A 23,260-nucleotide genomic window follows, 5' to 3' on the forward strand; every position below is an offset into this window, starting at 1 on the left:
TCTATGCAGAACAATCAAACTTGGTCCATTACAGGGGTACCTTCATCTCTAACTGTGCCACTCAGAGTCTGGACTGTGGGTAAAGTGTCAGAAAGCAGGAGGCTGGAGAGTGACTGGAGAGGAGGTCTCAGAAGAGGGGACCATCTTGGGGACAAAAGTGGAATCTTGTAGACATCTAGCTCATCCAAGATCCTTTTCTGCCATGCAGTAGAAGAATTAAAGGTTAAAAAAAAGCTCAGTCAACAAACACTCCAGTTCACTTGATGCTAAGGTTATCCACGCAAGCTGGGGGATTTCGGCTGCAGCGGATGATTTCATACCAAAGGACTCTGGTGTGAAAAATGCCCCCTCTGTGTTTTCCCACCGTCAATGTTACGATAACTCTGCAAGCGAAAGGAGAAATCTGCATGCATAAAGCTATTTAAAACGTGGTGGGTTTATCCCATGGAACTTTGCCTGACCTTGAAAGGTGAATTCAGTTCAAGAAGTAGGACTAGAGGGCACTTGCTAAGGTTTTTCTGTCTGTGGATGACCCCAGGGCTTTCAGTTTCTGAAATGTCACTGGGCACCAGGAAAGAAAACTTGGTCTTGAACTTTGGTCAAAAGAGTATCAGAAAATGAGCAAACCAAAAAACCCACGTTTTCCAGTGACTCGGCGTCCAGTGTTACTTTTAAAGTCATTTTAAAATACCTTTCTCCGTTTTGCTTAGGATTGGGCAATCTGAGATCCTTTAAGTTGGCGAGCTGTTTCGGTTTGCTCTTTTACACGTGGACCGTCTGGTATTATTTTGACTCTTTTATAAACCACTTCATTCAGGGCAGACAGGAACCTCCCACTCCAGCCACATGCCCCCCGTCTAGACCAGAGCTGGGGGTTTGCTTCTGTCAGGAGAATTCTGCAGCTGACGCTGGCCAGGGCGATGCGCCATCAGGCTTCCCCGGTCCTCGGGAGGGTTATCTTGTATATTTGTGTTTACAGTCCCCCTTCTTTCTCCATGAATCTGACTAGCAAACATAGCTGTGTTTGTTTGGATTTCTGCGGCACGTTCACACATTTCTTTCATGTTTCGTGGGTGATGTCAACTTTGTGTATTTTCTTCCAGGACTCCGACAGTGGAACTGTGGGGGCAGGGAGGGCATGGTACCTGGAGGAATGCTCATCCTTCTAGACGTCTCAGCTTTGAACCGTGTAGCCCACACACCTACGCGTGGCACACAGGGTCGATTTCCATGCCGAGAGCTGCTCTCGCAGGCAGGCATGGTGGCAGGAGACAGAGGACCCCAAGAAGGGCACTGGGTTCTCGCTTTCTCTCTTAGGTTCCCCCAGAAATGCGGCCGTTGCCGGGGGGGCTGTGTCCCCCTGCAGGAATCTCTCTCCTCCTTCTTTAGGCTGTCCCAGTCCTTGAAGCAGGCTGCCCCACTGCTCCACGCCAAGCCGCCTGCCACGGCTGGGGTTCCTGCGTCTAGGCATCCGCAGACTAGCGGTCCTAAACACAGCAGCGCTCTGTTATGCTACCCTCTTGCGCGTTTTAACTTTTACCCTCATCCCTGCAAATGTGCATCATGGGGAGGGTTAGCATTCGCTCCTTCTGCGGCTTTCCGGAGAACATGGCACCATCCTTCGGGAAATACTAAGTCGGGAAGCATGAAACAGAGATGAGCTCAAGGGTCCTGCTCTCCCTTCCTGTGGCGCCCCTGGGCCGGCTCCCCACAAGACCTTGTTTGCAGCTGCTTTCCGTTCCCGGTCCGCACAGGGGAGCCGAGGGGCGGCGTCAGCACTGGGGACCTGGCTACCGAGTTGACTTCCCAGGTCCCCCGCTTGCTAAGCCACTCAATGGAGCCCTCGTTCTCATAACCCGATCGTGTTAATTCTACTACTCCGTGCTGATTCCTATTGCCTCATATTACAGTTTTCTTCTCAGTTTACATAACTATTTACCTATGTTCATCCAACAACATCCACTGCACGTCTGTTATTACATGGGAGGGTTCACACACCTGTTTGCCCACGAGAAGGGGGCAAACATCCTGTTTTTATTCCTTTCTATCTTCTCTCTCCCCACTGCTCCCCAGCGGAAGAGGGCACGATGAAGGTCCAGCTGAGCTGGTGGATGACCCATCGGAACCTTGCACAGGACTCTAGGGAATATGGATTGAGGCATTCAGGAGCCTCACACCAGCCTCCTGGGACACTGGACACAGACTGCCGGTCCCTATGACCTCATGTGGTTGGGAGCATGATGACCCATGACAGACGGGCCTTCTTGGGACTTGTGCCCGGGGACAGTCTGTGCTCCCACTCTGGCTCGATGATGGCTGGACGCAGTTCCCTCGGGCCTGCCTCCCCCTTCATTGGATTCTACACTCTTGCTCTCCGGCAGACAAATCTGACAAATATTTAGACAGAGTGGATATAAAAAGTGCTTTCAGCAGCTACCACTTCCTTTCAAGAACTGTTTATTGAAAAGAAAATATATATGAATAGGTCCCCTTACACTGAACTCAACAGGCGCCGGACTTGAGTCTCTTGATGACAAGGCGGACGGCCTCCCCTTGTATAGGACTCCATCCAGGAGTTGGAAACCAGAGGCTCGGAGGGGCCACACTGGTAGATGGGGTGAGAGCCTGTGAGGTGGGGAAGCAGGCCGGGGGGGCGAGGGGGGAGCTGGGGGGTGCACCTTGCTCAGTCTCCAGATAATGAGCTCGCACACGGGAGGGCCGGGCACACTGCTCGGAGTGCGTCAGTGGAGATACTGAACCAGAGAATTGGGAGTAAGAGTTGGGTCAGTCCGGTTATGGGAGTTAGGATGGACCCATGTTCTCAGAGCCTAAAGGAGTCGAAGGGGGGCCTAGCGGAAAGCAGGCAGTCACCTTAAAAGAAGTGCAGTGTTCTGTCTCTTTTTCTACTATCTTTCTGATGGCTTTTCAGGAGGTGTTTACCCTGGCATTTAGGAAGTCGGGGTCCAACAGGCACAAGAGGTAAAATGGGTCAGAAAGGGGAATTCCGACGAACCACATGCGGATGTAAAACCTACTGTATGACCCCTCTGGTAAGATCTTTTAGAGACTCTAAACACTGAAAAGATTATGTCCTTCTGCCCATGAAATTGTGGATAAAGGCAACATTAAACCATGAAGTAATTAGAAGGAAGTTCGACCAAGTTTTGCTTTTTTTCCCATGAAGATTACTGTGATTTTTAAACACACAAATAATCGAATTCTTTTCGAAAGCATTTCTGTTTTATTGGTGCTCCCTCCTCTGTCGGTGCCACAGACAATACTTGTCTGCCTGGTGGGCACACCCAGTGCTAACCATGCAAGGCGCACTCCCAAGTTGGATAAGTTAAACCGGCTTTTTCATCTGGGGCTGTGTCCATGGTCCCCCTGAGCCTCTCTTCCAACTCCAACAACTTATGTCACTTTCCTCGACGCACATGGAACCATCACACAGTTCCCCTGGACGGTGCTCCAGGGCTTGACACCGATGGCGGCCCCTGTCTTCTAGGGCGCGCCCAGAACCCCGCTCTCCACCCGTGACCGCACTGACCTGTCTTGAAGATCTCGTAGCGGAGGGAGAAGCCTGCCCCCTGCCGGGCGTAGTCGGAGGTGAACTTGATGTAGAGCACGGACCCCGAGGAGATGATGGTGGGTGGGGCGATGTTCCCACAGTGCTTTCCCAGGAGGTCTGCAGATTCGCTGTCTCCATCCCGAATCTCGATGAAGTCATACCTACGTGAGGTTGGCACGAAGGGGCACGTATGAGCCAAGAGGACTCTCAGGAGAGGAAAGGGACCACTGTCTCGCCCTGGCTCCTGCGCTCGCCCTTTCTAGACACCGGGGTGTTTCAGATTGATAAACAAAGGCCACTTAGGTTTGCTTCTTTGTATAGACTGGCCCGCCTGGATATAGGAAGCTGCACTGCCTTGTTGAAGCCATGGAGAGGATGGACGCCTCGGTGGACGGCTAGATTTTAGGGCCTTATCTCTTGCCCACATGAGAATACAGCATCCTTCTATCAAATATCTCCAAACACGCACTTTTCCTTCCTTCCATAGCACCATTTTTATTTCCATCATGATCTCTCTGAATCTTAGTCTTTTCTTCCTAGCTCCGCATTACTGCAAGTTATTTAACCCCTCTGAGATCAATTTCTTCATCTGTACAAGATGGGGATAAAAATACCCAGTTCAGAGGGCTAGGTTGGAGATGAAATAAAGGATACGAGGAAGGTGTTAGGCACTGAGCCAGGCACACTGGGGACATTCCTGAGAGATCTGCTTACTTCCCTGCCCTCTCCTCCGTGTTTCAGTTTCCTCCTGGGTTACCCCCTCTTCCCTTATCTTTAATTGTTAGTGATAAAGACTCCCGTGTGTGGGCCCCCTCCCTCCTTGAGATGACTCTACCAATTTCACCTCTGCAGCATCTAGTCAACAACACGTTTTTAAAAGGAATCAGTGTTATATTAGAGAAGGCCATAAAAACCTTTCTCCACAAGCAGGGGGTGGATCCCCGGGGACCCAGTGTCTAGGAGCCCAGAACTATTAGACTCAGCAAGAGGCAGAGCAGGCTGCCGTCCCTGTGCGGAGGCCTGAGCTCATTTCAAACACAATCAACCTGGCCCCAGGTTGGGGAAGACTCGTCGAAGACAGACATCCTTGGCGGGGTTCACAGGATGGCGCACACACCGCAGGACGCCATTTTAACTGCACAGGCACACGGTATGGCCTTGCTGTGTGCTCTGGCTGTCTTCACGGTGCCGACCCCGTGCTCCTCCCTGGGCTTCCAGCGACCACCACTGTCTCAGCTGCTGAGGTGGGCGAGTCCTTCCCCACCCGCTCCCTGCAAACTTCTGGTCACTGTACCCACTATTTGCTGATAACCACCCCTTTCCTTCTCCCTCCCTGTTTGTTTATTTTGCAGCAAACTGTTACAACAACATGTAAGAAATTTCTTTCTTTGGGGTAAAGAGAGGGAGAAGCGACCCTCCCTGGGATGTGCCTGCAGGCTCCTGCCGCACACACAGGGTCTGTGCCAGCCGGCTGCCTGCACAAGCAACTTATTTGAGCCACGGTGGCCCGAGGCCTCACTGGAGCCCCCAGGAACCCTATTTCAGACTGTACAGCCACTTAGGAACAGGGCAGTGAAGGAAGCATAAGGAATGGACCGGGATTAGTTCAGTCTTAGACCCCAGAGGGCTGGAATCCTACGGTCAAAAGAATCAGAGAAGCTGGTGCGTCTGGAGTAGACAAGATGGTGGGTCTCCCCCCAGCAGCTCTGGAGAGAGAGCCACAGCCTGAGAAAGGCAGTGGGGGTGGGGGGAATCTGCGATTTCGATTTGGGAGAGGACTTTCAGTTTGAAAATGTGCTTCCTCACTTCCAAAACAAAAGGGGAAAGATAGTTTGTTCTCAAAGGAAATTCCCCAAACCTTCTGGAAAATCCCTCCTTGGTATTTCCACTCTGAGGTAAGCACTGTTAGTCAGTCAGTCAATCTCAGCTGAGTAACGGTGATGTCCCATCAGGGCGTGCAACTGTTGAGACGCCAGCCGTGTTCAGGAAGCAGATATTATCCAGTTCACGTGAGTAGTGGATGTAGGAACCTGGATCGAAGAGTCCCACTCACCCCCACCCCCTAACTTCCTCCCCTTGCCAGGCCCTGGCTGGTCCCAGAAGCAGACAGAACTAGGTTTGGATCCCAATGTGGCCTTATTAGCTGGGCGACCTCAGGCAAGTTACTTAACCTTTCTGATCCTCAGCAATGGGGAAAATGACAGCCAAATAGGGATATTAGAACCTTTTGCCTAGGGCTGTTGTGAGATTTAAATGACCAGCATAATCTACATAGAGCGTCAGTACTCAGCCTGGTCGTTAGTCAGCCGTGATTTGTTGTATCCTCACACCCATTTCTGAGGTGAACAGATAGAGCGAGAGAGTAGAAGTGCAGTATAAGTGGAATGAACATCTGTTAAAACACTTTGGAGTGCATTTTGGCAGAAATGTGACAAACCCTTTAATCCAGCAGTTCCACTGCTAGGAATTTTTCCTAAGAAAATCATCAGACAATTGTGAAAAGATGTATATGCATCTTTGTGGGTGTAGATATAATAATAAAAAAAAAACCATAAGAAAACTGAAAAGATGCTTTGTTTAGAAACAGCACCGTATCAAAATGTCTAACAAAGGAAGGCGGGTAAATCAATTTTGGTATATTTATAAAATGGAATGCTCTACTGCTATAGAGAACTGATAGTGTTTTAGGTCTAGGTATTTTGTTTTTTATAGGGAAATGGCCATGCTATATTGTTAGTTTAAAAAAATGGATTTTTAAAAAGCAATGTGTTAAAATACCTACGTTTATATGTGTGTACACATATATACACACACAATCTTGTACACACAAACAGAAAAAAGTCTGAAAGACTACATAAACGAAAATATTAACAGTAGTGAGATATATGGATGGTAAAATCGGTAATTTCTACTTCTTTCTTTGTTCTTTTCTATTATCGGAATCGCTTACAATGAGCATGCATTTCTTAATAAGCCACAAATATATAAAATAAAGTTGCTTCCATTAAGAATTTTTTTTTTCACGGTGACAGATGGTAACTGCACCATCGTGGTGAGCACTGGGGAATGCATCCAATTGTCAAATCACTATATCCTATACCTGAAATTAATGTAACGGTGTATTTAACCATATTTCAATAACCTATAAAGCAGTACACGATAGAATAAAAGAAAAAATAAGATAAGAAAGATTTTTGTTCAGAGTAGGACAGCCGAGAAAAAGAAGCCAGCTCTCACGACGTGGCAAAGGAAAATGTGAATCCCATCATCACCATCATTAGCGTTGCCATCCGTGTCTCACAGAAGTATAGCGAGGACTAAGTCAGTCACAGCGCTGGGTCACCTAGAACAGGGCCAGGGACGTGGCCCACACCCAGAAAATACTTGACGGTACTTTTTAGAAAGATAACCAGGTATCTCCAGGCTTTGTGTTGCCTGTTTCTCCAGAAAGGACAAGGAAAGGTCCAGACATCCCACTGGCTGGGTCATCAGGAGGGGAGGGTTCTATCTGGTTGCCTAATCACGCGTGGAGTAATTTAGGGGATTAACACAATCAGCGACGAAGCTGGGCTCCCTAGCAAATACCATGGCAGTAAGCTTGCCTCAATTTACTCCGTGGATGTACCACCCAAATCCTTTTTTTGTAATGCCAGCAGCTACAAATACATCCTTACGTATTTACGTACGCACAGTGAAGGGATGCATTTTTGACAAAGGTTTATACATATCAATCGAATTATAAATTTTCTTTCTGGGCTTGTTATTTAAAGGACCCCTCTGGTAAATCCTTTTGTGCAGCAAATAATCAGGCTTACTTAAACTTCTTAGAAAAACTGGATTTTCCTATCAGGTTTGCTTGAGGGGCAAGGAACCCCAAGGGACAACTTGGCGGCTGACATCCCGCCCCCACCCCCAGAGCCCAGGCTCTGCCCTGTGGACAACACAGTCTTCTGGCTGGGCTTTTTGTATAAAGGGCACACACTGAATGACATGCTGACTTCACACAGAACGTCTCATTTATGTCCTGTGTGACTGACTCATTTGGGGAAATTTTTTATTATTAGGGATTTGCTACAGCTGGAGTAAATCTCCTTAGAAATTTCAGTGTTGTCAGGTTCATTTGGAAGAGCTCGTGGGGGATTAGGAAGTTTGTGGCCTTGGAATAAATATGGCTCCGCATCGAGCAGCTGATAGCCAGCATTTGTTTGGTAAAGGAATCTGGGGTCCAAACTCCGGGCTCACCCCCAACGACAACCAAGGAGGATAACCTGAAAGGCCATGCCTCTTAGAACACATTATTCGTCTTCCAGAAGAAAACATAAACCAGCTAACGGACATATTAACTACCGTGTTTGCATTTCATTATTCATAATCTCCCTCAAATGAAAAAATTCCTTCCAAAGCTTTAACACTACCTTTTATTATTTTAGCCGTCTATTTACTTTCCTAAGCTGAAGTAGCCATTTTCACTCCTACCTTTTTCCTTTCTCTCCAAAATGGCTCCCGGGTGCCTTTTTACTTTTCTCCTCACAGATTCTGACATCGGCATGTCGAGTGTTTGTCTAGAGAACATTTTCCGTACGTTCTTCCTCGACTTCAAAGTCTTAATTTCTCTCCCCAAACCCACATTTGGGGCGTGGGAATCTTGACGGTGGAATTAATTTTCAGAGTCCACGGGAGAGGTATGAAAAAGCAACAGACTCCTTGCTTCCTCTCATCACTAGGCAAACATGAAAAGAGGCTTTCTAGTTTCCATAACTCTATCCACGCTTGACACTTCCCAGCAGGCCCCCGAAGACTGGGTTAGCCAACCGAGCCTGAGCTAGAAGATTCTTCACGACATCCAGGCCCTTCTCAAATGGCCAGATGATGTCCACCCTGCCAGAGTGCCCCCGAAGGACTGCCACTTACAACTGCTTGTGAGGAGATTTCTCCGTCACAGGTGGAGGGCTTGGTGCTCTGGGGAAGAGTGCCGTGCCCATTCTATGATACTTGGGTCTACACATCACAGCACTCATGCCCCCCCGATGTCTGGAAGCCAACCAGTCAATGTCTCCTTTTATGCTACTTGTATCACAAATTTTGAAGACCTCACACTTTGCACACGGCAAGCTCTTTCTAGCCCCTGGGCTTCTGCACGGTCTCTTCCCTCTGTCTGTGATACCTTCTTCTGTGGTTGGTGCTGTCTCCTTCTTCTCAGTGCAAAAGTCACCTCCTCAGAGAAGCCTGTCCTGACCACCCTATTTCAGACCCTTCTTCTCTGCCTCGCCATCCTCATACTGCCTTTATAGCTATTATCATTCGCAAAGGTCTAGTCAACATACTTGTTTATTTGTTTGGAATCTGTGTCCTCACTACACAGTAGGCACCATGAGGGCAAGGACGTTGCCTTTTTCCTGCAGAATTTCTACTCTTTTCATGGTGGCTGGCATAGAGCTGGGCTTGTTATTTTTTGTGGTGTGAGCAAATGAACGAGGGGCCTACAGTTGGTAAGTTGGGGAAGAATTCACTCTGTGACGACGTTTCCCGAGGGGACGGATACATTTGGTCCGTTTTCTACTCTTTGCCTTTGTCCTCCAACACATTCCCTGAGCTATTCTGGTTTTATCTGGAAACCGAAATGTTGCCTCATGACTCGAAAACATGAAATATAACATTTTGAGTGGAAGAAACATCTCAAATCATGCTGACAGCATTTTCACTATTAGCGGCAAACAAATCAACTATAATTAAAATGCTGTCAAAGTGATTTGAGATTTTTCTCACACTTTCAAAGTTCCATATTTCATGAGTAGATTATGGAGGCCAGAGAATCTACCACCTCCTGGAGTGCCTTTCTTCTGGGAAGCTCAAAGACATCTACAAACACTGTCTTATTAATCCTTACATTAAAACCTGCAGGGAAAAGAGGAGGAAAACACAACACTGTCACTTACAAGTTCGCAGGGAAGAAGCTGCCTGAGACACAAAGAGGCTGTGGGCAGGACTGCACGAGGCCCACCCAAGTCTCTGGTCCAGTCAGGCCCACAGCCAGGTCACCTGGTCTCTGGCTCAATAGTGAAATCCAGCCTTTATGGAGAAATCAGGTCAAGGTCAGGTCAGTTTTTTCTAAAGAAGCAAATTTCATTTCCTTGAATTTCTCCCTTTCATCATGGCCACCCATTTAAGAAGAAACTGTAACAGCACCGGGAATATCAGTGGAAAGAAATACCAACCATTTACTGAGCATTTATTATGGGCTAGACCCTCGTTTAGATCTTGCTTCATTTAATCCTCGTTGAATATACCCCATGCTGTTACGGTTCCCATCCATTTACAGATGCAGAATCTGGGGTTCAGAGAGTCTAACTGACCTACCCAAAGTCCCACGAGAAGGACAGGTCGAAGGTGGGCTTGAGACCCAAATGGTCTCACTCCTGGGCCTATAGGCCTTACCTCCATCCCGTGAAAGTATCAGATTGTGCCCGTACAATAGCATCAGAAGGTACGGGGTATAAAGAAACCGCTTGGTTTCCGTTAGAGACTTAGCAGAATCTTGCTCTTTTTATTTAGCTGTTTCCTTTAAACAAAGCCTAGAGGACTTGCCAAAATTAATAGACAAATCACCGATAGAAGCAGTGAGCGGATTTGGAATCCATGGTTTCAAGACTCACCCAGTTGAAATCTGGCTTTTAAGTGTTCAGATGGGATAACATATTAATTTTTGCAAGTGAAGTATTTTTATAAGCACATATATACCCATATGTGAACATATGGTCCATCGAGTGAGAAAACAGTATCCTGTGTATTTATAAGCTCTTAAAGTATCATCTAGAGCACATATTCTTCAACCCATGGATTTCTAGTAGGACCCACAGATGAGTTTCAGTAGGTGAGAGAAGCCCTATAGTCAAATGCGGAAATTTTGTGTGTTTGTGTGTACGCACATTTTCCTAGGTCTGTGACAAAAAAAAAAAAAAAAAAAAAAAAAAAATTAAAAAAAAATCTTAAATTGCTGTGATACAGAAACATATCTGTTGATAAGAGGGTGTGTTCTCTGAGAATTGCGGGGCATGGACTTTGTAGGCAGACCCCGCTGTTTCCAGCACTCGTTAGTGGCACGAACGCAGGCAAGGCACTGAACTTCTCTAAGTCTCAGTTTCTTCATCTATAAAATGGAAATAACCATGGTCCCCACCTTGTGGGACTGTTGGAAGCACTGTCAAAGTCCACACGAGCCCAGAAGGGTGCTAGATACCTGCGAACATCCCTGGGAGACACTGGTTATTTTTACTATCACTTGTGTTTTTACAAAGCAGGGTGGCAGACGTGGGGGAGAGAAGGGTTACATACACATGAATCAAACAGAGGAGGGAATGAAAAGTCACAAAGTCAGAGACAGTCCCGATGCCCCCCAGCCTCAATGCTAGGGGTGGCGGTTTCTAAAAAAAATCCTCCCCTTGTACAAATCCATCAATAGCGCTTCAGTCGCTTGAGCTTTTGAGATTGCCTTTCACTCTCGTGTTTCTGAGCCCCGGCTCCAGAACCAGCCTGCCACGCTGGATTCAGAACAGCCCGTGCCTTCTGCACCCCAACCCCCTCGCCAGCCCACCCCCCACGACTTGGCGGGTCTTGAACAACTAGGGGTCGACCTCCTTCACTGTGGTGAGTGAATGCATGTCAACAGCTCAGTACAGCGCCTGGCACATAGTAAGTCCTCAATAAATAAACATCAGTCATTATTAGTACTATTACTGTTGTCGTTATTGTTATCCTTCGCTCCACCACGGCAAGGACCCCAAGGAGGCCAGGACTCGGCATCGGTTTGCCTCTCAGGGTTGGCGCCGCTGCCTTTTTGATGGCGACTGCTGGCAGCTGCCTTTTCTTCCCACCACCCGTCTCTGATGCTCGGAGCTTATCCACGATCCCCGCACAGCCAGGGTCTTCACGGCGCCTCAGAAAGGAGGAAATCTGACCGCCCAGCAAAGGAAGTACGCGAAGAAAATAACCCAAAACAAACCGAAGGAATTATTCCAGAAAACCTTGAAGGCAAGAAAATGGAAATACAAATAACGTCTATTTATAATTGCTGGTTGTTTTCCGCAGAAGCCCCGGGATGATGGAGAGGGCCCTGCCGATCTCATTGTTCCTTCCAGAGCAGGCTGCCAAGATCGCCTTGCGACGCGAGGAAGGAGGCTGCTGCAGACAGGGTGTCTGATAAGTCTCGCTGTGGGTGAACGTTCAGAGAGCGAAGGGCACACAACAAAGCCTCGGGCTCCTCGCCCCTGGCCCCTCGCTGAACACCGCTTCCCCCACTGACCTGGCTCCCCAGCAAGGCGCATTCCTGAGGCCACAGATCTGTTCCACTCCTGGACCAGTGAGCGCTCGGGAGGCCGGCTTGGATGGAACGTGTTTGCTTATGTAAGGGAGGATTTTCTAGGCGACCAGTGCCAATGTGAAGTTGAATGCTGATGGGCAGGCTGTTTTCAGCACGACGGTTGGGTCTTTTTTCCATCTGCGGTACACGCCTATAAAGTCCTCACTCTCTGCGCTCAGCTCAAAGGGCTCCTTGTTAGCATTTTGTAATGACACCAGAGTAGGAAGTAGGTAAGAGTAGCCCATAATTCACGTCTATGCCCCAGCAGGCTGGCGCTCAGAGGGGAAGGTGAACCCTGCCCAGCAAGGCCAGACTGGTCTACACTGGCCTGGATCAATCGAGCTTGCATGCCTCAGTTTGCCTCATCTCATAAATGGGAAAAGGGCTCATGCCTCTGTGCCTTCCGGGGCTGGTTGGAAGGGGCAGAAAGCAACTGGCATCCACTAAGGGGAAATCAGAGTACACCATCCCAGGGCCGGGGTGTGCTGGCAGCCGCCGCCCGACACCCGGCCGGGCAAACGGTTCCCTCTGGAACCAGCGCTCGCTAACCCTGGCTCCCAGAGGGTCTAATTGTGAGAGCAAATCATAACCTTCCCATCTGTCCGAAAAATGGGAGCCTGCTGGGAGTGAGGCGTACTGGGCACCAGGGAATCAATCACTGCATCGGAAAAACGTTTTTCTGAGGATTTAGGCTCTCAGTCATGTTTCTGTCCCTCTTTGCTGGCATTCAGCCCCCATAACAAAATTTATAAAATACAAAGCTTGCCTGAAAAATGTACCCTGCAGAAATCCAAGCAGGAGACCATTTGGGAGTATGTGGCTGGTGTTCTGGGCCCTTTCCTTGGGTTTCATTCACTGCAAGCCTCAGGTTACAGGGCTCAGAGCTTCTCCTGGCGCCAGGGGCAGACTTGTCATGATAGTGCAAAAAACACGTTAGTTGTGGAAATGATGGATCTGTGCTAATGACCAAGCAGGAAGGTTGCTGCCACACCAGGGTGGACATTCTGAATACAGCTCTTAGTGGCCAGTCAGCTGGGACAGCTTCTGCCTCTCCAGCCAGCACTGGGTGACCAGTGGCTTTCCTCGACGGCTGGGTCGTGAAGGCACCGGGGCTGCATTGGGAGCAAAGGCCACCCAGTCCGGCCTGGTACATTTTTAAAGCATTTTTGCCTCTCCCCATCACAGAAATGGTCCTGTATTCTGTAAGAACAGGCTAGCATCTCTTGCGGTGGGGGGGTTGGGGGGGCCTGGAGGGTTGGTAGAAGGAGCAAGCGTTCAGGAATATTGGGTTCTCTTGGTGGGGGGCTCCCTAAGACTAGGAAGAACTATGTCTAGAAAGGACAGCAGCTTCTACAAGAAAGGGAACCAGATTGCAGCAAGTGTCTGAGCAGGATGGGAGCAGTGTGAGTCAGACCTTGAAGGACCTTTATTTATCCCACAGCATCGCAGCCCGTTTGCTTTGTGCAAGGAGCTTGGCTGCAGAGCTACTGACTTGGGGGGGGGGGCCGTGGGGGCCCCCCTGCACCTGGGGAGGGAGCACTAGTGCCAGGGATAAGCTGCGAGGGCCACACAAGTATAAGGGCCCTGGTGGGCAGGAGGGCCATAGAGACCCCCAGCTGAGCGCCTAACCTAGCTGCCTGCCCCGAAGCCTAGACAGAATCTTGTATCTGCTTGGACCTCAGTTTCCCAGCCGATAAGACCACAAAAAAAAAAAAAAAAAAAAAAAAAACTTTCTTACCCTCCTACCACTCTCAAAGGGATGACACATAGATAAATCACTTTGAACTTTTAGATGAAAGGTGCTCTATAAACTCGAGGTCTCATCAACCGTAATTGTTACGGTAATTATTTTAATGATAATAATGATGATAATGGGAGGGGGGGGTGGGGTGAGGACGAAACCTCCTACCTTGAGACAAAGAAAAACTCTTCCATTAAAACCTGCATCACGATTCCTTCTGCTCCCGGCTCTCTCAACCATCTCTTTCAAACTGCCAATTCCTGGGCTGAAATATTATTTACTCCTTTCCTTCCCAATAAAACAATTATTTGTTCCACCGTTCTCCCTCTCGCTCGCTCTCCGTGTGTCTAGCTTCGCCCTGACAGCTCAGCCGTGGACTGTTTACATGTCTCGCTCACCTCCAAGACTCTGGTTCAGCTCCATTGACGCTGAAGGCAGGAGAATTCTCTGTGTGTGAGGAATCAATTACTTCCGCTGACACTCTATTACTAGCCCTCACATCTTCGGATTCCAGCTGCACAGGGAGGCGGTGGGGGGATGGCAGGGAATTTGAAGAGGATGGTGAGGGGGGCTGGAGGGGACCCGCGGAGTAGAAGGTGGATGACAGGGAGGCAGACGGGGACCAGCGGTAGAGCGTCCCAGAAAGAACTCTCTCTCCTTGACTGCCCTGCTGGCATCCGGAGGCGACCCCACGGCAGGAAGAGGCGAAGAAAAGAGTAAGAGACGGAAGAGGAAAAGAAAAGACTTGTCAGAGATACCTAAGGAAATCAGAGAGGCTTCAAATACCTAAGCATGGGGACAGTGGGTGACAGCTCTCAGTACAAGGACACAGACATATAAAGGCATCTTTGGGTGGTGGGCCTCCAATTCCAGCCATTACTGTCTGCGAGATCTCTCTCACAGTGTACCCACCTGTTAAATGGGAATAACAGTAGTACCCAGTCATATATATATATAGATAGATAGATATAGATATAGATAGACTGTCAAGATGCTTGATTACAAAGGTAGGAAAAAAAGCGTAAAAAAATCATGTGGATTTCTTGCATCATGTGAAGTCCTTTGATAGCTTCCCAAACCTAAGCCCAGTTCACATGTTTTTCTTTCTTCTTCTTTTTAAAAATTTTATTCTGACCCAGCTAACATTTTTCAGGGATTTTTCCTTCTAGGGAAAAAAAAAAATTCTGATTATGTAAATTAAATACAACCATCTACTCTGCAATCACTGAGATGAGTTGTGAGGCCCTAGGTTTTATAATGAAGGTCGATTATGGAAGCTCTTTTCTGGAAGGAAAGACAAGGGCAGCTAACATGTATATATTTTTTTCTGGGATGATTAATCCAGGCCGAAGTAGAAGAATGGAATTAAATTATCTATTGAGTTTCTCTTAATCCAAAGGTTTCAATCCCCCTGCCATTAAAAAGGAAAAAACAAAGAGAAAGTCACATCTGCTATAGGACTCATGACTATAGGAAAATCTACAAACCGCTTTTTAAGAAAAATCTAATTTTTTTACTTGGTCTCTTTCGTCCTCCTCTTTATCCCCTCCCCACCCTGAGCACCCACTGAATTTCTGAAGACAGACTCTCACCCGGTGTAATTAGCTGGGAGAATTACACGCAGTTACATGGGGTAAGATGCTGGCCCTCTGGGACAACTGGGTTCAGAGAAGGTGCCAGGGCTGAGAGGCAGAACAAGTGGGATTGTGTATTAGAAAACCTCAAGTGATTTTCTCAATCAGGAGATAAAATGCTTTGTTAAGAAGGACTTCCATAGCAAAGCTTGCGTTTGGAGCACGGTGATTGCAACATCGTGTATTTAAAAACAAACTGCCAAAAATAACCGTTGTCCCAACTGCTCTTTAACCTTGGTGGGAGGAGGAGAACAATCTGTGATGTTTTTTCCCCACTTCTCAGCAAGCAGAGTTGCTGGGTGGAGTCCTCGGTCAAGGTTGGTGTGCCGGGGTCTGCCGCGGGCCGAGCCGGAGTCAGCAGGGCCGTCCCATTTTATTGCACCATGTACCTGCGGGGGGATCTGTTTCTGTCATTAGTAGGGTTGTTGCAACACAGAAAAATATTGCTGCTCATTGGCTCCTTGGGGGAATCAGAATATTTCTGTGGTTGGGCAGGCAGTAAATCTATAATAATGTCATGAGTAATCAACGCGAGGCTCTCTCCTGAGTGCAAGACACTCTCTTGAACCAGAGAACTCACACTCCGTTTCGATTTCTGGAGACTCAGGCGGACTCCAGCTGAAGCCACGCTTCCATTTGGGCAGTGTTCAGAGAGTCCTATGTAGGAGTAAATGGAGAGGTGGATTTTTCCAGGTTCGGGCATTAAACTGGGGGGTCAGAGGGGGTTTGTCCCAGGACATAGGTACGAAATTGTAGAGACCCTGGTCAGGGAGGTTGGGAACAGCAGAGGGTGCTTAAAAGTCCTAGTCTTCCCCGCTTCCTGACCCTAGCCTTTCTCTAAGATGGTAGAAGTCGCCTAGCCAGGAAAAAAATTCAATAGCGTTGCTCAGGCACTCTTCACGGAAAACAGGTTTTGTTGATCAGCAAGTCACAAGGATGGCCTTTCGATTACTGTGGTTCCCTAAGGCATCAAATTGTTTCCCTGTCTTGTCTTTGACGTGATATTCTCTACCTGGACCACCAGAGATATATACCTCTGCTCTGTCTGGCTAACTTCTTTGGGATTGGTGCAGGCATCACTTCCTCCAGGGAGCCTTCCCTGATATCCCCAGCCTACGCTGGATCTCAGTACTGGGGGCTCACATAATCATGCCCACTGCATGTCCCCAGGCAGCGTGCACAGTTCTGGGGGAAACAGTGGAGCCTAAGAGTAGAGCACAGGTCATAAAGGAGGGCATTCTGGCTTCAAATCCCTTCCCCACCATTCCTGTGAGTGGGACCTGGGGCCAGAAGTTAATCTTTAAGTCCAAGTTTCTTCATCTGTAAAATGGGAAGAGTAACAATGACTTCACATTTTTGTGATTCAAGGATCAATGAGATGATGTATGTGGAGCACTGAGCAAAGTGCTGGTCTCAGAGGTGAAGCTGTAGATGTGGTAGCTTTATCATCAATAGCCATATATTTTTAACATTATTTTTTTCTTTTTTTTAAAGATTTTATTTATTTATTTGACAGAGAGAGAGACAGAGATCTCAAGTAGGCAGAGCAGCAGGCAGAGAGAGAAAGGGAAGCAGGTTGAGCAGAGAGCCCTATGTGGGGCTCGATACCAGGATCCTGAGACCATGACCTGAGCCGAAGACAGAGGCTTAATCCCCTGAGCCACCCGGGTGCCCCTAACATGATTTTATTTTATTTTATTTTTTAGAGCAAGAGAAAGAGTGTGTGAATGCGGGGGTGGGGTGGGGTGGGGTGGCGGAGGGGCAGAGGGAGAGAAAAAGAATCTTAAGCAGGTTCTACATTCAGCACAGAGCCTGACATGGGACTTGAACTCAGGACCCTGACAGCATGATCTGAGCCAAAATCAAGAATCCGACACTTAACCTACTGAGCCACCCAGGCACCCCAGACTTGCTCCCAAACTCTTAGCTCCACGAAGACAAAGAATATGATATACTCATCAGTGCATTCCCAATGCTATCATCGCATGTGACACATGGTAACTATTTAGTCACTATGGATGAATGCATGGTTTATTGCCATTTCACTGGTGAAAGGCTGAGTCACAGAGAGCTTAGTGACCTCCGTAAGCCTGTGTCTCATCCTCCTGCTCTCATTATATCACAGGACAAGATGGACGCGTAGGGAAGACAGCTCCGTCTGCTTCCAACACGGGCTCCTGCCACATCGACCTACGTCCTGGCAACTCAAATGTAAAAATACACAACAATCCTGTGCATGCACCTGCTTACTACTCTAAGACCAGGTGTCCTGAGGGTACAGAAATGAAATATGTAGTCCATGCCCTTAGAGAATTTACACGCTCAGAACACAACACGGACCACCCATGAACTAAAGGCAAGCCAGCAAATCAAGGCAATACGCAATGCTCTGGGAGTTCAGCGTTGGGAACCATAAAAGAGAACTGGGAGAATCAATGAAACGGAAGGGAAGACAAAGGGAGTGTACGGCTGGTCCCTGTGGAGGGGAGGGGGAGGAGGGTCCAAGCACCGGGCACTCACAGGGTCTCATGCAGGTATAAGGTTCTCTTTGGCTGTTTGATTGGAATGGAGGATGCTCACGGAGCACAGGAAGTCACTGTCGGCTGGGTGGGGAGAGGCTAGATTATTGAGATCTGGTCCGTTCCCTCTGTTGACCATAATCAGTTTATCAACCTGGAAAGCTGCTGCCTCTCTAAGACATCATCCCTCACTTTGGGAGAAATAGGCAAGTCTAAGATTTAAAGAGCTCCTCTGGCCAAAAATACAGGGGCTCCTTGTTTATCCAGCACACTTAGCTGAAGGCCAATATCCCTAAACGTCCAGGATCTAGAACATGGGTGGGCTTTGGGAGGATGATGTCAGAAAAGACCTTGAGGGGGCATCTGGGTGGCTCAGTGGGTTAAGGCCTCTGCCTTCAGCCCGGGTCATGATCCCAGGGTCCTGGGATCGAGCCCCATATGGGGCTCTCTGCTCAGCGGGAAGCCTGCTTCCTCCTCTTTCTCTGCCTGCCTCTCTGCCTACTTGTGATCTCTGTCTGCCAAATAAATAAATAAAATCTTTAAAAAAAAAAAAAGAAAGAAAGAAAAGAAGAGACCTCGAGGACCTCAGCTGGTGCTGGGATTCCGTGCACGGATGCTTTTCACACTCTGTCCCTGGGGGTGTGCCCCAGAGCCTGCTCCACCGTGAGCTTGGCAGACTGAAGCCGAGCAGAAATGCTGGTCCTGGATGACACTGGCTTCGGGCAGAGCCGAGACCCCAGACCCAGAACTTCCCAACGGACAAGATCTCCAGAAGCAATATCCGTACGACACAATGGAAGAGTAACACAAGTCAGAAGGCGGCGGCTCCGGGAGGCAGGCATATACCTCACAGGAAGTGACAGCAAGAGTACTGACAGAAAAAAGTCACAGACTTTCCCATGACCAAGGACAACGGTGTTAACGCGGTTGCTAATTCATTGCGTATCCACACAAACAAGACACAGCAATCTTGAGAATCACTTATGATCAGTTTTGCAGGGGAGGAAACTGAGGCCAGTTTTGCAGGGGAGGAAACTGAGGCCTGGGAAGTTTAGAAGGTCAACAAAAACTCAACTCTCAATCCCTTGGATCCAAATTGGACAAAACCTGGCCTGGGTCACAAAAAGGGAAATCTGAAATTAGAGGTCTGAATCGTGAAGCAAAAGTTGACTCCCCTTACTGCTGGTTTTGTTTAAGAAGACAGGGAAGTGTGGCACAGGATTTAGAATGTTCTTTATGAGAAATCCTTTCAAAAGAGGACCGTGGAACTCTAAATGAGTAGGTCCGAGTATCTAAACATTTCCCTTGGACGGAGCGCGGCTCTCCCGTGGAAAATGAGATGCCGAACGCGCGCCTAAAATCACTCGCATAAACTTCATGTGGGCTTTTTGTTCTTTCAAGAAATGTTGTTTCAGGTCTTCCTAGTGGTTTGCACACTTGGTGAAGCATGTTTTCCGAGACACCCATCTGGAAATGACCAATTCTTAACAGGGCCCAGACTCTCGGTTTGGGTTTTCCTCGGGCCTCTGGGCTGGGGAGGGAGGCCATGCCGGTCTGAGGCCTCATGAATAAGCTGTGTATCATATGCAGGTGGGTGTTCTTAAAAAACACATATATCTTAGATTTCAGAAATGGAAAAAGATTCAAGTCTGTGTACATATGTTCCTAAAGCCCTCTCGTGTCCCGCCTACTGCAGGCTGACTCAGGGGAAAAGCAGTAGTACCCTGTTCCTCACCACAGGGAATGAGTGGTTCTTCCCCGTTGCCTCAGAGGGCCCTGAGTCCTGCCCTTTGGTCCCTCGGCCACGTCTACGTGGCCAGGCCACGGGGGCCTCTGGTTTCTGCCCACAGAGAGCAGCCTGTGGGTGCTGGGGCTTTGGATTCCTGCTCCCAGCCCGAGGGAGGAGTCGGAGAGCTCCCCACAGATGGCGGTGGCCTGGGACCGCGCTGACTCAGGCAGAGCTGGGGCTGTGAGGGAACGTTTCCAAGCAGACAGCAGGCTTCGGTGGAACAAAACGGACAAGCGGCTGTTCAAGGGAAAAGGCCTGTCTGGGGTTTACTTTTCAGGGGCTCCACCTTTGGGTTGTGGATCTCAAGACACAGAGAGCCAAGGGCCCAGGGAGCTCCGGGCCGGGCCTGCTCCTGGACCTCGGGGCAACGTCGGCCCGTTACTCCCACAGATGTGAGGAGGGGATGGTGCTGCCCGCGGCCGGCCCTTCCTCCAGTGTGGGGCCGGCTGCTTCCGGGTGCTCTTACTCACTCTCCTTTCTGCAGGGGTGTTGCTGCTGTACCCCGTCAGGAGGAGGACAGTGCAGGCGGTTTTCCCTTGGTAAGCATCCATCCACGCCAGGGGCCTGGAGAGCCAAGTCCAATTCAAAACATGCACCGGAAATGAAAAGAGAAAGGAGCCTAATTTCCTTTGGTAGTCAGCGCTTTCCAAACCCAGGAGCTCCCTTGGACGGAGAAGGACAGAAGGGGGAGAGAGAAGGCACCAGACAGAACTTCGAACACTTCAATTAGGTTAATTGTTCCTCTCACCAGCTAGTGGTACAAGGCCGTGGGGGAGGAGAAGCTCATTTATTCTCAATGCAAATGGCCGGGGAAGAATGTTAAAAATACCTTGCAGAGTGAGAGATTGAGAGAACCGGATGTGTCTTTCTAAATACAAGAATCAACAGGAATGACAGAGAAATGGGGAACAGAGGGGAAACGGGGGGGGGGGGGGGAGAGAATTAAGGACGAGGTTAAGTAGTGGAGGCCTGACCCCTGCAGAGCCTTTCTGACAACTTGGCACTGGGGAAAAGAGACCCCAGAAAGATTCTTTTTCTGACCTTCCTGACCTTTTCAGTTCAAGCCAGAAGCATCCATGGGGGAGTAGGGAGAAAAACAGGGAGCTGCTAAGTAGGGATGATAAGCCAGAAGAGAACCCGCCCCTTCTCTGCTTCCCCTACTCCAAGTCCAGCAAGAGCTTGTCCCCTTTTTCTGCAGGAGACTCCAGCAACCCGAGTTCTCCCCACCCAGGGGGCTGAGTCCTGTGTCGGGGAAGGCAGACCCTGCGGCCCCAAACAGGGCAGGAGCATGTTTTCCTGGCCTTGCTTAGTTCCCTAACATGCGTTAAGCCATGCTCACTAGGCTCCCTGAGTTTTTCCTTCCAAAAGCCATGCCTTCCTGTCCTGCCACTATGAATATACATAAGATGACCTCTTAGCAATTTCCCTGGGAGATTTGCTGGCATAAGCATAACAGAATTTGGCCCCCAGTAGACAGAGGTGCTTAGTCAAATTTCTCTGAGCTCAGACCCAAGCTCCCTGTGCATTAGGCTCCAGTCTGTGCCAGCCTTCTGTAGCCCAGCCAAAGGCACCGGGAGCAAAAACACCCAATACAGGAGCTCTTCTGCCAGAAACCCTTGCTGAAGTCCCCTGCCGGGACTCAGCAGGCCTGAGATGCTGTAGGAGTATATCAGGCTGTGCATTTAACTTAAACATAAGAGGAACTGATGAGTTACCCTATGTCATCCACTGAGTCAAGAGTAGATCTGGGATTAGAAAATCCGTCTTATGACTTTTCGTCACATGAGGCAGCCATCCCAGACACCCTCTGGTTTTCAGCGCAGACTACCTCTTGCTAGGAGAAAACCATTATGTAGGCGTGAAGTAGTCCTAGGAGGATAACAACAACATCAATTCACCGCCTCTCAGTCTAGCCCTGGTTCAAGGGCGGGCCTTGTCTCCTCCACGAGGACGCGTGAGCCTGGAGGCAGGCTGCTCCCTGGCACTTTTCTCACCAGCTGGCCCCTTTATGAATTTTTCCATCCTTGCGACACCTTGGTCACAAGGAATGTCCAGACTGTTTAGGAATCGTAACGGGACACCGAACACCCAGTGGCACATCGTAGGGGCGCATTTGGAGCAGGATGTGATCATCGCTACGTTCTTTTCTGCACCGAAAACTCAACGAGCAAAGATTTTCCGATAGAGCCCACTAGAAGGTGCAAAGTACACGCACATTGCAATGCTACCTGCTCCTTCACCTTAATTTAAGGGACCGTGGGGTCGAGAAGACATTTCTAAAGCACTCATGGATGTCTGAATGCCCGCTTGGTATCTCCCAAGCTGCACATTTCCAAGGTGGCAGGACTGGTGTTAAGAGACCAGCCAAGCCTCCTCAGGGGACTGACAAGCCCTCTGGGCTTCGGTTTTCTCATCTGCAAAATGTTAGCCCTGACCACACCCATGTCCCAGGGCCACCATGAGGACTGGATGGAGGGATACTTGTAAAGCAATTAGAACGGTGTCTGTGACATAAATCCGTACAACCAGCTTGGAGACTCCAACCTGTGCGGCACACGTAACAAGAATCAAGGCGAAGCTTAGACCTACCGGTGTAGACTCAGACTTTTAACTGTCTTTCCGTAAGGAAACCAGCGGCCGCTTCACAACAGAACAGCCTGATCCTCCAGGGCTGGAAGCCGAGGAAGTCTCCTTGCGGGGACCTGGTACTAGTTCTGTGGGGTTTCTATGTGTGGTGGTGGGGTTTCTACCTGTGGTGGCAGTGGTGGAAATGGGGAGAGCTCCAAGGGGAAAGTAAATCCCAAGGTCAAGAGCTGGTATAGTACAGTCTACCCCCGGCCCCTAGATGGGATTCTCCTCCACAACCCACTTTGAAGACAGGGTGTGCTTCTCTACCCTCTTCACTCAAGAAGGCTCTTTCCTCCATACTATGGAATCCCCTAGGGCGTTATTTCTCCTGGAAGACAACGTCATCTCAAGGTTTCCCTCTGGGGTCCCTGTTCAGCAGGTGGGTTAGGGGGGCTGCCATTAGGCAGCAGAAGTGGTGGGAGCCCAGGACAGCGGGAGGGTGGGAGTGGGTGTCTCACGGATCTACAATCTGGCGCTTACTTGCAGTCGTGTTTCTCAATCTCGAAGTGGGGGTTGAAGTTGAGGACAATCTTCTGGTTGGGTTCAGGGGCGTAAACAATCCACTCGCAGTTCTGGTGGGATGGGTAATCCTGGGGGTAACCGGGGGAGGTGATGTAGCCAGCATCTTTGGAATTCAAACGACCTCCACAGGGTGAGTCTGAAAGAAAAGTCAAAGAACCCAAAGAACTTCAAATATGTTATGGCCTCTTTTTTGCCCCCCCCACCAGTGGCTGATTAAAACTGTTTTACAAACCTTTTATGGCAGTCCAGAAGACTAACCTACTTACTCACTCAGTGGAAGAGATTACTTCAACTCATCCTCCCTGCCACTCACCACACACACACACACACACACACACAGATGTGCACAATCACACACGTTCCCCAAATGAAAATATTACAGAAAATGATCGTAAATATTCCCAATTACATGTGCTGACATGAAGCAAACAAGAGAGCTATAAATGTAACTTGCCCCCTGCCTTTCCTTGTCTCCTCTCCTTGGCCCATCTCCTTCTTGTTCA

At 48.9% G+C, this 23,260-nt stretch overlaps 1 protein-coding gene across 2 annotated transcripts in view; it reads right to left on the reverse strand.

Annotated features, from left to right (window-relative positions):
- NRP2 (neuropilin 2) overlaps positions 1 to 23,260 on the reverse strand; it is a 113,569-nt gene that overhangs the window by 75,783 nt on the left and 14,526 nt on the right. For both annotated transcript variants that reach the window (XM_080799280.1, XM_080799281.1), the window contains exons 2-3: positions 22,716 to 22,893; positions 3,548 to 3,729 (exon numbers count right to left, since the gene is read on the reverse strand). In XM_080799280.1, the coding sequence (XP_080655406.1) occupies positions 3,548 to 3,729; positions 22,716 to 22,893 (360 nt within the window). The remainder of the gene's footprint in view (positions 1 to 3,547; positions 3,730 to 22,715; positions 22,894 to 23,260) is intronic.

This window comes from Martes martes, assembly GCF_963455335.1.
Source record: "Martes martes genome assembly, chromosome: 3".
Lineage (NCBI taxonomy): Eukaryota > Metazoa > Chordata > Mammalia > Carnivora > Mustelidae > Martes > Martes martes.